The sequence below is a fragment of the Gracilinanus agilis genome, unplaced genomic scaffold (assembly GCF_016433145.1).
Source record: "Gracilinanus agilis isolate LMUSP501 unplaced genomic scaffold, AgileGrace unplaced_scaffold56460, whole genome shotgun sequence".
In the NCBI taxonomy this organism is placed as follows: domain Eukaryota; kingdom Metazoa; phylum Chordata; class Mammalia; order Didelphimorphia; family Didelphidae; genus Gracilinanus; species Gracilinanus agilis.
Genome location: NW_025391866.1, coordinates 102 through 11,732, shown reverse-complemented (window position 1 = coordinate 11,732; position 11,631 = coordinate 102). Strand labels below are relative to the sequence as shown.

Here is an 11,631-nt window from a genome sequence, read left to right as displayed (position 1 = left end):
GCTGTACTGGACCTGATGGGAGATGAGACCCCCAGCCTGGCCAGGGGGCGGCAGCAGCTGAAGTGGTGAGCACCCGCGGCGGGGCGGGGCGGGGCGGGGCGGGGGCGGGGCCGGCCCAAGACCCCGCTGAGCCGCCCCTCCCCCTCTGCCCCAGGGACCGCAAGAGGAAGCGCTTTGTGGGCAGCTCCGGCCAGGAGGACAAGAAGAAGATCAAGACCGAGAGCGGCCGCTACATCAGCAGCTCCTACAAGAGAGACCTGCATCCTGGGGCGGGGCCTGTGGGGGCGGGGCCTGGGCCAGGGGCTCTGGCTGTAAATGGGGGAGGGGGCGGCTGTCCCCCAAAGCCCTTGTGTATCCTGGGACCTCCTTAACCTGGAGCTCAGCTACCAGAAGTGGAAGCAGAAGAACAGGATCGAGGACCGGGACTCCGAGGAGGATGAGGGCCAGGCCAAGAGGAGAGGCCCGAATCGGGGTCGAGGCCGAGGTGAGGGGAAACTGAGGCAGGGGAGGGCTGGGACCTTGGAGCCACCAGACTGGAGGGGAAACCTAGTTGGAGTCCCTACCATTGGGGTCCCCTCCTATCCGGCATACGCGCCCCCTTATAGGAGACTCCCCCCCCTTCACCCCTCCCTGAATCCCTGTGGGGGGGAGGCAGCACTCCCAGCTAAGGATAGGCAGCCCTTAGGGGGGCGGGTGTGTGGCTTCTCCAGGCTGGCTGGCAGGTTCCCTGGGCCTCTGCAGAGCTCTGTCCCCCCGGCCAGTCTCTTGAACTTCTAGCCTCCATTTTCACATCTGTTAAATGGGGAGAGCAATAGCCTTGCTGAAAGCCCTTGTGAGGCTAGAGCAGGCAGTCTGTGAAAGGAGGCCGGGGCCGCCCCTCCTCCCCTGACCCAGAGCGGAGGCTGGCCTCGTGCTGAGGTTGCTGGGCATGCATATGGGTGTGCATGGGCTTGCGTGCACTCGCTGGCTTTCTGCCTCCCTCCTGACCACCCACCTGGGCCTCCTCTGTGCTGGTACCTTGAGCTTTGCTCCCAGCTGCCTTTCTCTGTCCTGTCTGCCACGTGGGGCTGTTTTGTATCCCCTCAGCTTTCAGTCTCATTTTCCTGGGGGGGGGGGTCTGGGTTGGGGGCTGGAGCGTGCTGGGAAGGGAGGGGGCAGGGGCAGCTTTCGGCGCCCCCCAAGATGGGCGCCTCGTCTTTAAGCCGACCAAACCCATCGGGTGCCCCAATGGCTGCCTGTATGGCCGGGGAAGGCGATTGCCCCAGAGCAGGGCCCAGCCACCAGGTCCAGCCCCCCAGGAGGGCTTCCCATTGAGACGGCCACAGGACCGAGGGAGGCAGGCAGGAGGCCTGGTGTGGAGGCCTTGCAGAGGGTGGGCTACTCCCGCAGGCCTGGTTTGGCTGGCACGTGAGAAGGGGCAGCAAAGGCAGGTGCCCATCGGGGGCCTTCAGGGCTGTCTCTGGAGGCAGGGCCTGTGTGTGGGCCCCCTGGGACAGCTGGGCCCGGGACCTCCCCGCCTCTGCCCGGCTTCTCGGAGGACCCCGAGAAGTAAGAGCCGGGTACCTCACCTATGTACCTGCTGTCGCGGCCCTCCCTGAGCCCAGCGGCGCACCCGTGACAAGAGCACCTGCCTCGGTGGGCCGCTTGTTCAGCTCGTTTACTTTTCTGTCATCGCTGCTCTTATGGCCTTAGACTCGGGCCAGTGTTCCCTCCCCCGCCTGGCTTCAGTTCCCTGTCCAGATAGACACACGTGCAGATCTTCTGCTCTTCTGGGGCCGATGGACTCCCTGAGAGAAGGGCCTGGGGGGAGCCCGGGCTTCCGTGGCCCCCCAGCTCCATTTCCAACTAGGATCACCGCTAGAGAGCCAGAAGGAGCCACCCAGGCCCCTGGCAGCCCCCTCATTTTATAGACGAGGAAACTGAGGCACAGACTGCCCCGGCCAGTGCCTTGCTCAGTCCCACAGCCAGTCGGCGTCTGGAGGTTCCGATGCGGCTTCCCCGTCCCTTCCCGGAGCCTCTGGCTGCAGAACGAAGGGCTCCGAGGGCCGTTTCCCAGCTCCGCTTTGAGCGGCTGGTGACGGGGAGCAGCTTCATTTGTGGGGCAGCCCCGGTGACCTCCCTCGTGTCTCCTGCAGGGGCATCGGCGGGCCGCACGCAGGGGCCGGGTGGGCGCGTGCGCTCCGAGCTGAAGAACAAGCAGCAGATCCTGAAGCAGCGGCGCCGGGCGGAGAAGCAGCGCTTCCTGCAGCGAGGCGGCCTCAAGCAGCTCTCGGCCCGCAACCGGCGGCGGGCGCAGGAGCTGCGGAAGAGCGCCTTCGGCAGGGGCCCCGGGGGCAGCCGCAAGGGCAAGATGAGGAAGAAGATGTGAGATCCCGCTGAGGAGCCGAGCCCCGGGCCTGCTGCCTGACAGGGAGACGCGTCCCTGCTCTGCACCCCCTCCCAGGTTCCCACCAGAGACCTGCGGGGTCCCGGCTCCCCGGGTTGGCCTCGCTCCCAATTCCGGGCTGACGGGGAGGCGGCGAACATGAAAACATACGAGGCGCTCACGGCTCAGGAGCTGGAAGTTTGGAAAAGGAGATTCCCCAAGTTCTTTCTGTCCCCTTACAAGGCCACCACGGAGCTCCGTCCTGTGCTGACCTTGAGTTTATACTTGACGGATTTTTCACTCCAAGTGAGTGATTCATTGATGAGACTAGGAATAATGCAAATTTAATGGATTGTTTGGTCTGAGGGAGTGAACATCCCTGGGCCTGGGCCTGGGCCTGGGCCTGGGCCTGAGCCTGGGTCTGAGCCTGGGTCTGGGCCGGGAGGCTGCCCGCTTCCTGCCCTCCTCCTCCCGCCCAAGAGAAGGAACCTGTTTGCTCAGGCCCTGCTGCTCCCTCATCCTGGAGGACTGGCCCCGGGAACCCCCCAGAGGGCCTCCCAGAGATGATGGGGTGCAAGCCGAGGGGTTGGGGGACACATTGCCGCTACACCCAGCAGGTGCCTAATAAACCTTGAATCCACATTGGTGAATTGTTCTCTGACTGTGAAGGATTAATGGTATGTGTCTGACTCAGAACAGAGCAGCCAGACACCCACCCACACCCTCCTCCCTGCTGGATGGGGCAGTCCTACCTCTCCTGTCAGCAGCTCCTTGCAGGGAAGAGGCCTAGCGGTCAGCGGGGGGCCTGGGGTCTCCCTGCTGAGACTTGGCCAACATGGCGGAAAGATCCTGGAAGTAGAGCTGCACCTGGGGGCCCCGCCACAGCTGTGGTCAGTCATCCCAGGGGGCACTGCGGTATGGAGAGCCTTCCCCGCCCCTCTTCTAGCGCTCCCCTTGGATTTGGCCCCTTTTTATCCGGTGTCTGCAGGGGAGCCCTGGTGTGGGCTTGTCTCCCCCCTTCGATTGTGGGCTCCTGGAGCCGGGGGGCCGTCTGCTTCTCCTTGTATCCCCAGCGCTTTAGCACAGTGCCTGGCCCAGAGGGGCCACTTAGTTTTGCTTCCTGTGCATGGGGACGACTGATCAAACCAAGGGGGACAGCTGGGGGCCCTGGTAAGAGAATCAGGCCTGGAGACGGGAGGTCCTGGGTTCAAATGTGGCCTCAGATACTTCCTAGCTGTGTGACTCTGGGCAAGTCACAACCCCAAATGCCTGATCCTTGTTACTCTTCTGTTTTAGAACTGATACTTAATACCAATTCTAAGGATCAAGTTTAAAAAAATTTTTTATAAACCATTGAGAAGTGATGAAGGTCTGAATGAGGGCGGCAGCTATGTGAATGTGTGAGAAGGGGATGATGGCTGTGAGAGATGGCCAGAGAAATGATGGGGCCGCTGGGTGGGTCTGGGGGCTGAGAGAAAGGCTGGGGGACGGGGACAGAAAGATAGGTCTGGGGAAGGGAAATCTCTCTCTTTTTTTTTTTACCCTTTACCTTCTGCCTTTCTATTCAATACTGTGTTTCCCAATATAGCTCTTCCCCCAAGTCATCCTTTATTTCATTTTTGACCCTAACTTCTGTCTTAGAAGCAGTACTGTGGGAAGGGCTGGCGATGGGGGCCAAGTGACTCGCCCTTAAGAGGGCAGCCACAAACCTGGAGAGTGTCAGGGATGTGAGGAGAAGCCTTTAGATGGTCACTTGGGAATGACCATCTCGTTTAACCCAGACAGGCCCAGAGAGAGGAAGGCGACTCAAGTGCTATTGAGAGTAAGCTAGAGCCAGGGCCAGATCCCACTCTAATTGGAGCGAATGGCCATCTGCAGGCTGAGGCAGAAAGGAATAGGACATACCAGGGTAGAGGGGCGTCCAGCCCCACTTACCTGCTCCAGCTGCCCCTCTGTGTCCTCCATGGCCAACTCGGGAACTTCCTTCCTCTGCTTACAGACCTTCTGGTACAGGTTGAGGGCTGCCATCTTGATCTGCCCAAGAAGCAAAGTCTTCTGGGCCGCCGTGTTCTGGATGTGGACCCACCTGGACTCCTGGAGATACCGGAGAGGAGTCAGAGCTTGGCTGAAAGGGCCCAGAGTGGGCACCATCCATCCGCACTGGCCTTCTTCCCAGTTTGCCCAGCACTCAGTGCCAACTCACAAGGGTCCCCAAACCCTCACTTGAACCTTCAGTTTTTAGACTGTAGACTGAAGAGGAAATCCAGAGGACTGTGTCCTTGGTCCCCTTTCAAATACTCTCCCCCGACAAAAAAAGTGCCAGAAGTTCCACTGCCTGAGAAGAGACATATGCGGCCTCCCGTTTGTTTCAGGCACACTGAGTCCAGTTAGGCCAAAGAGAAGACTTGAGGCTGCTGAAATAGCAGATCCTGGGAGCAAGAGGCCAAAGCCAAGGCTATGGGTGGAAGAGAGGAAGGCGGCTTCTAAGCCAACCTAATGACCCCTTTACCAACAGGATGGACTGACATAGGTAGGAAGCTCCCCATCCAGGGCAGCGTCTTAAAATAAAAAGGCTGCCTGAGAACTTAGAGGGAATGACATAGGGAAGATTTCTGACTACAACAGACCAGGCTTTGATGGGCAGCGGAAAACTGATTGTTAAATTTTCGAGGTGAGTATTTACGCCTCTGAAATTGGAAAAGGTTACAAATCAGCCCTGGATTTAGTGATTTTTTAATGTTTAAAATTTTAATTAATTTAAAAAAAAAAAAAAAAAAGCACCCTCACCTTCCATCTTAGAATCAGTACTGTGTATCGGTTCTAAAGCAAAAAAGCAGTGAGGGCCAGGTAATGGGGATTAAGTGACTCGTCCAGGGTCACCCAGCCAGGAAGTGTCTAAGGCCAGATTTATTGTTTTATTGATTATCTAGACCAGTGATTCCCAAAGTGGGCACTACTGCCCCCTGGTGGGTGCTGCAGCGATCCAGGGAGCGGTGATGGCCAAACTTATTTTTGTATTACATTCTATTCTGAGTTCAATAAATAGTTTCATGATTTCCAGGAGGCTAAGTAATATTTTTTTCTGGAAAGGGGGCGGTAGGCCAAAAAAGTTTGGGAACCCCTGATCTAGACTTAAGAATCTTGTATGGAGAATTTTAGTAATGCAGATTAAACTCAAAAGTGTGCCTAGCATGCTTTTTAAAAATATATATAAGGGGGCAGCTGGGTAGCTCAGCGGATTGAGAGCCAGGCCTAGAGACAGGAGGTCCTGGGTTCAAATGTGACACTTCCTAGCTGTGTGACCCTGGGCAAGTCACTTGACCCCCATTGCCTACCCTTACCACTCTTCTGCCTTGGAGCCAATACACAGTATTGACTCCAAGACGGAAGGTAAGGGTTTAAAAAAAAATATATATATATATATACATATATATATATATATATCTCATTACAGTCACCGGCACTGCCTCTGTTGGACCAGGTGATCTAACATTGTTTCCAAGCCCGTTATTAAGTGCCCGGTGTGCCAGGCACTACTAGGCAGTGATGATATGGAGACAACGATTTCCAGGGGAGGAACCAGCAGCTAAGGGGCAAAGGAAGGCCCCTTATGTAAAATGGGGAGCCTCAGAGGAATTCCAGAGGCAGAAGAGGGAGTGCATGCTAGGCACGGGGCACAGTCGGTGCAAAGGCACAGAGATGGGAGACATAGAAACAGTAGGAAAGCCAGCTTGGCTATTGCCTCCCCTGTTGTAAGATAAACTGAGGGCTGGAGTTACTTTAAAATGCTTCTCGTTCAGTCATGTCGATGGTGTCCAACTCTTTGTGGCCCCTTTTGGGGTGTTCTTGGCAAAGACACTGAGGCGGTTGGCCATTTCCTTCTCCAGTGTGACACTGGAAATTTGGGAGTCCTTGAACTAATTCTGAGGTCCCTGATCTAAACTTCCTGTGGACATTTAGGGCTCTTCCAAACTACATTTCCCATGATCCATCTGGCTTCCTCTCACATAATCACGTGGGCAGGAAGCATAATAATGTAAAGTATAAAGACTAAGGACTGGATTGGTACTTTCTCTTGAGCCAGGATGGGAGGAAGAGGTAACAGGGCCGGGTATTTTCAAACTAACTCTTAACAGGCACGTGGCTTCATTTTCCTAAATGGCTATCAATAAACCCTTTAAAATCCTAATATTTTTAAATCTATCCTTTTATATCAACTTCCTTTCTTACACCAGCAGCTCATTTTATAGATGAGGAAACCGAGACCAACAGGGTGAAGTGACTTGTCCAGGGTCACACAGCTATTAGGCGTCTGAAGCCAGATTTGAACTTGGGTCTTCAGGAGTTCTGGGCAGAGACACGGTGGTCTCTCCACTGCCCCACCTCGGTGCCTGATAAATATCGATGCATGAATCAACCATAGAGGATGTAGTGATAGACAACAAGGCTGGAAGGAGAGCTCGGAGCCTTTTGGAAAGGGCTTTCGAGGCCAGCCAGAGGCCTCTGTATGTCATCCTAGAGGGAACAGGGCATGACTGGGGGCCCCTGAGCAGCGCAGGAGGAAGAACCCTGGATTTGTCATCAGGAGTCTCTTGACGTTTCTGATGTTCCGCCCCGTTGGGCAGCCCGTGGGAAAGGGAAAGGGGGCCCTGGCTGTGCCTCCACGTACCCACTGCAGCGCCTCCGTCCTGACCTCCTCCAGGCGCAGCTGCAGCTCGGCCAGCCGGTTATTCTGACGCAGGATTTCGTCGTTCTTGTCCTCCACCAGCTTGAGCAGCTCGAGCCGGGCCTCCTCCAGGGCCTCGTGCAAAGCCTGCTCCCGCTCGGCCAGGATGGCCTGAATGTCGGCCAGCCCGCCGAAGCGGGCCATCAGCTCGGGGATCTCCTGAAACTGCAGCAGAGGGACGCGGTCCCCGCTCACCTGGGACGTCCGGCCTCCTTCCCACGACGACCCTGCGGGATAACAGAACTGCCCCCTTCTACGGACCAGGGAAATCGTGTACCGAGAGCAGAGGCGCTCCACCTGGGGCAGCTGTAATTTGTATTTTATTTTTTACTTTTAAGTTTAACTAATTTTGGGGTCAAAACAAAAAGATTTTGTTTATAATTTGTATTTGAAAATATTTTTATAACTACATTTCAACATAGTTGGTTTCCGTGGTAATCCTATATATTCTATTTCATGTATCTAAAAAGCTGGGTGGCTCAGTGGATAGAGCCGCAGGCCTAGAGACGGGAGGTCCTGGGTTCCAATCTGGCCTCAGACGCTTCCTAGTGGTGTGACCCTGGGCAAGTCACTTGCCTAACCCTTACTGCTCTTCTGCATTGGAACCAATACACAGCATTGATTCTAAGACGGAAGGGATTAAAAAGAAAAGAAAATAGAGGATGGCTCGGGGAGAGATATGTTGGGAAATGTGGGTGACAGAAAAACAAAAGACACCAATGAACATTTTTTAATGAGAGTCGATCTTGGCTCGTGACCAGTCCCTAGTGGTCAGGGGTACACAGGAGGGAGAGTGTCTACATGGCGGAGGCCGCCCGGGGCTCACCTCCTCTGACTGGGCCACCACCTGCTCCAGGTACTGGGCGAAGGGTCGGTATTTATTCAGCGTCTGCTCCAGTTGCTCCTTCTTCTGGACCAGCCCCTCCAACTCCTCCTTCAGTGCCTGGGCTTCGGCCTCCTTCTGCCGCTGTTCCTCTGCCCGGCGCATGGCCCGGCTCTGCTTGGCCTCTGTGTCCTGGCCAAAGGAGGGGCTTGGACTCTGCCCGTCCTGCCCCCTGGGTTTGAGATAGCCCTGCCATTCTGGGGACGGGGAGTGACGGGCAATGCCAAGGGACAGAACTGGGCACGAAGGAGGCACCAAGGAGGCTTGAGCCTGGCTAGAGGTCTAAGCTGGCTCTGCGGGGCCTCCTCTGTGGATGCCAGGGAAGCAGAGGGTGCCCAGAGTCCCAGACAGCTTCCTAGGAGGCGAGCTCCCTCCTGTCCCAAGAGCCTCTCACCTTCAGGAACTTGTCAAAGCGGATCATGGACTCCTTCAGTGCCTCCTCCTTCTGTTCTAGGGCCTCCCTTCGCTGCTTCAGAGCTGACATCTTTACCTTGAACTCCTGAGGGTGGGAAGGGAGAGGGGGATTCAGCTGGACCCCAGAGGTGGGCTCCACCATCCCCATCCATACACACACCCATTCCTACAGGTCACCGAGTGTTTGCTGAGCCACCAGAAGAGAGGGAGTGAGCCAGGAACTGGGAACTGTAGAACCTCGGAACTGGCAGGTCCTTAGAACAGGGAATGTCAGGGCTGAGAGGGTTCTAGGACAGTACCTGGTCCAACGCCCTCTTTTTACAAAAGTGATTGCCCAAGATCACATATCCCAGCGATTTCGTGGCCAAGGAAGAATCAGAATTCAGGTCTCCAAATCCCAATCTGGATTCCTTCCATTCCAAAATCTCCCCGTGCCCACCAAGACCAGGGCACACATCTCCACAACTCTGCTGCAGCTGAGAGAGAGCTCGGGTACTGATAGACATGCGCAATCAAACTGCTCGAGCACTCTGTGGTACCCCAGCATCTAGAGGATGGCCAGCATCCCGGGAAGCTGGGAGAGTCCCCCAGGCTGGCAGCCCCATCTTCTTCCTCCCTCCTCTCCCCTCATATTGAAGACAAGGCTGAGTCAACAGCAAAGTCACCTCCTTCTTAGCTTGCAGAGTCTCCTCCATCTCTACCATCTCTTGCTTCTTCTCCAGCAGCTGGGTAGCATGGCTGATATAATTGTCCTCATGAACTGGTGTCTTCCTGAGGGAAGAAGAAAGAAAAGGAGGAGGAGGAGGAGGAGGAGGAAGGGGAGGAGAAGGAGGAGGAGGAGAAGGAAGGAGGAAAAGGAAGAGGAGAAGGAGAAGGAGGAGGAGGAGGAGGAGAAGGAGAAAGAGAGGGAGGAGGAGAGGGAGAAGGAGAAGAGGAGGAGGAGATGAAGATGAAGACTGGGGCACCTCTCTTACTAGAGGAGGCTAAAGGAGCCAATCAGTTGGGCAAGGGCCAGTCTTGGGTGCCTACTTGGTATGATATAAGGAACATGGAGGGCCCCTCCCCTCACATTTTCCCCAATGGTGCCAGAAATTCCAATGGAACATCATCCTACCTTGTCTATATGACCATGACTCAGTTTATTCAATATGTGTTATTTATATAATTATATATACAATAACATACATAATATATTCATATAATTATTTATTATATAATAATGTGTATTATATAATTATATAATTATATTATATATTATTTATTTATTCGAAAATTTTTGGATTAGATGGCCTTTAAGGTCCCTTCTAGGGCTGCTAGGGAGTAATAGTGGGCAGAGGGCCAGCCTTGTAATCAGGAAGACCTGAGTTCAGATCCAGCCATAGATACTAACCATGCAATCCACTTAACCCTGTTTGCCTCAGTTTCCTCATCTGTCAAACAAGCTGGAGAAGGAAATGGCAAACCCCTCCCAGGGATCTTTGCCAAGAAAACCCCCAAATGACGTCATGAAGTGTCAGACACGACTGAACCAACTAAACAAGGTTCCTTTTGGTACTAGGTCTGCGTGATCCTATTATGTTCTAAGGAAAATCAGTCTGTCCAGTATACATTATGTTCTTACATTCTCCCGGGCACTGGGGCCACCACAACAATCCCTGCACTCCAGAGGCAACAAGTACCTATGGAAGTGTAGATTAATGGTCAAGTGAAAAACTGCCCAGATAGCCAAGAGAGTGGGTGGGAGGGAGACAATCCGGGGTGTGGGCTGAGGAGGGTTTCTGTGTCCTAAAGGCTCTTCCAGAGTGAGATGATTTTATTCAAGAAGCTTCTCTTAAATAGTTACTACGTGCCAAGAACCGTGCCAGACAACGGGGCTACAAAGGGACAAAGGGGAAGCCTCTGGCCTCGAGGAGTTTCCGGACTACTGGGGAGACTGCATCCTTACAGAGAAGCGAGCTAGCTAGCTAAGACGATGGCTAAGCCCCCGACTTGGAGCTAGGAACACGAGTTCGAATCCTCCTTCAAACACGTGCTAGTTGGGCGACCTTGGGGGTGTCACTTAATCTCGCCATGCCTCAGTTTCTTCATCTGTAAAATGAGCGGGTTAGATTTCATGGCTCCAAGATCCCTGCTGGCTCGGACATTGCCCGTTGTAAGGCCCCTCCCAGTTCAGGTCAGAATTCTGGTTCTCGGCGCCTTCCCAGCTCGGATAGTCCGGGAGCCCCGCTCTCACATTCTAGATCCCTATTTTCCTTCCAGGGGTTGGGGGTGCTTTTCTGGCTGCCTCCTCCTAATCGGGAAGCCTCCTTCCAAACGCAGGCAGACAGGAAGCTGCGGGAGCAGAAGGACCGCAGGGTGCCAGGCATGGACAACCCGTGCTAGGAAATGGCTGGGGCAGAGATGTCTGGGCTGAGACCTCCCCCAGCCCTCGGCCACCGGGCAGATCTGGGAAAGCTCCCTGCCAGGATTCCGATCCGCTTCTCCGCTCGGCCCTCGGCCCATTTACTCCGCCCCTCCTCCCTCAGGACCAAAGCCCGGAGCGGGCTCTGGGAAGGGGCTGCCCTGGGGGGCGGGGTCTGTCGAGGGGGCGGGGCCCCGTCCCAGCTCGGTCCCCTTCCCCGCTTACTCAGCCCGCGGCTTTCTTTCCGAGACCAGGAGAAAGTATTCTTCCCAAGGCACAGCCATGCTCCCGGTTCGGCCGCCCCTACCCTCGCTGGGAAGCCTGGAGTCTTGCAAGTGCTCACACGAACTAGGCGCGCCGGGGGAGGGGGGGGGGGCCGAGGCTGGCTCCCAGTGCAAGCTCTAGGAATGGGAGCTCGGCCTCCACGCGGTTGCTAGGGCAACCGTCAGCACAACGTTCCGTTGCCTGGTGCGGGCGCTGGCATCCTCTGGCTCTCAGTGTGCTGCCGCGAAAGGCAGAAAACCCGGGAATGGGCCTTAGGCTGACGCGGAATGGGGCGGGGTTATACCGGCTTCCGGTTACTGCCACGGGAAGAGGCCCGGAGGTGCGAGGCTGAGTTTTAGGGCTCTCGTCAATCCCTTAAGGAGCGTTTATGAGACGGTCGCTGGGTCCCAGGCACCGTGCTAAGTCCGGGGATGCAAAGAAAGACAGAAGTAGCCCCTGCCCGCAAGGGGCCTGCAGCATTCGAATCCAGGCCACAACGCGCAAACAGCAGATACAGCGGAAATGTGGGGGAGATGAAAGGTAGTCTGAGAGGTTTCCTGCAGCCACGTGGGATTCGA

General features: G+C 55.5%; 2 protein-coding genes across 2 annotated transcripts; one reads left to right on the top strand and one right to left on the bottom strand.

Moving 5' to 3' along the window:
- The first annotated feature begins 6 nt into the window (after positions 1-6).
- On the top strand, positions 7-3,007 carry LOC123256159 (ATP-dependent RNA helicase DDX54-like). Its single transcript, XM_044684840.1, has 4 exons — positions 7-65; positions 155-259; positions 384-484; positions 2,136-3,007. The coding sequence occupies exons 1-4, from the start codon at positions 16-18 to the stop codon at positions 2,366-2,368; spliced, it is 489 nt and encodes a 162-aa protein (XP_044540775.1). The 5' UTR covers positions 7-15; the 3' UTR covers positions 2,369-3,007.
- Positions 3,008-3,075: 68 nt separating this feature from the next.
- On the bottom strand, positions 3,076-11,073 carry CFAP73 (cilia and flagella associated protein 73). The gene is made up of 7 exons (XM_044684842.1): positions 11,015-11,073; positions 9,054-9,159; positions 8,369-8,473; positions 7,843-8,106; positions 7,035-7,256; positions 4,301-4,459; positions 3,076-3,232 (listed from the first exon to the last, which is right to left on the bottom strand). The coding sequence occupies exons 1-7, from the start codon at positions 11,071-11,073 to the stop codon at positions 3,152-3,154; spliced, it is 996 nt and encodes a 331-aa protein (XP_044540777.1). The 3' UTR covers positions 3,076-3,151.
- Positions 11,074-11,631: the final 558 nt, after the last annotated feature.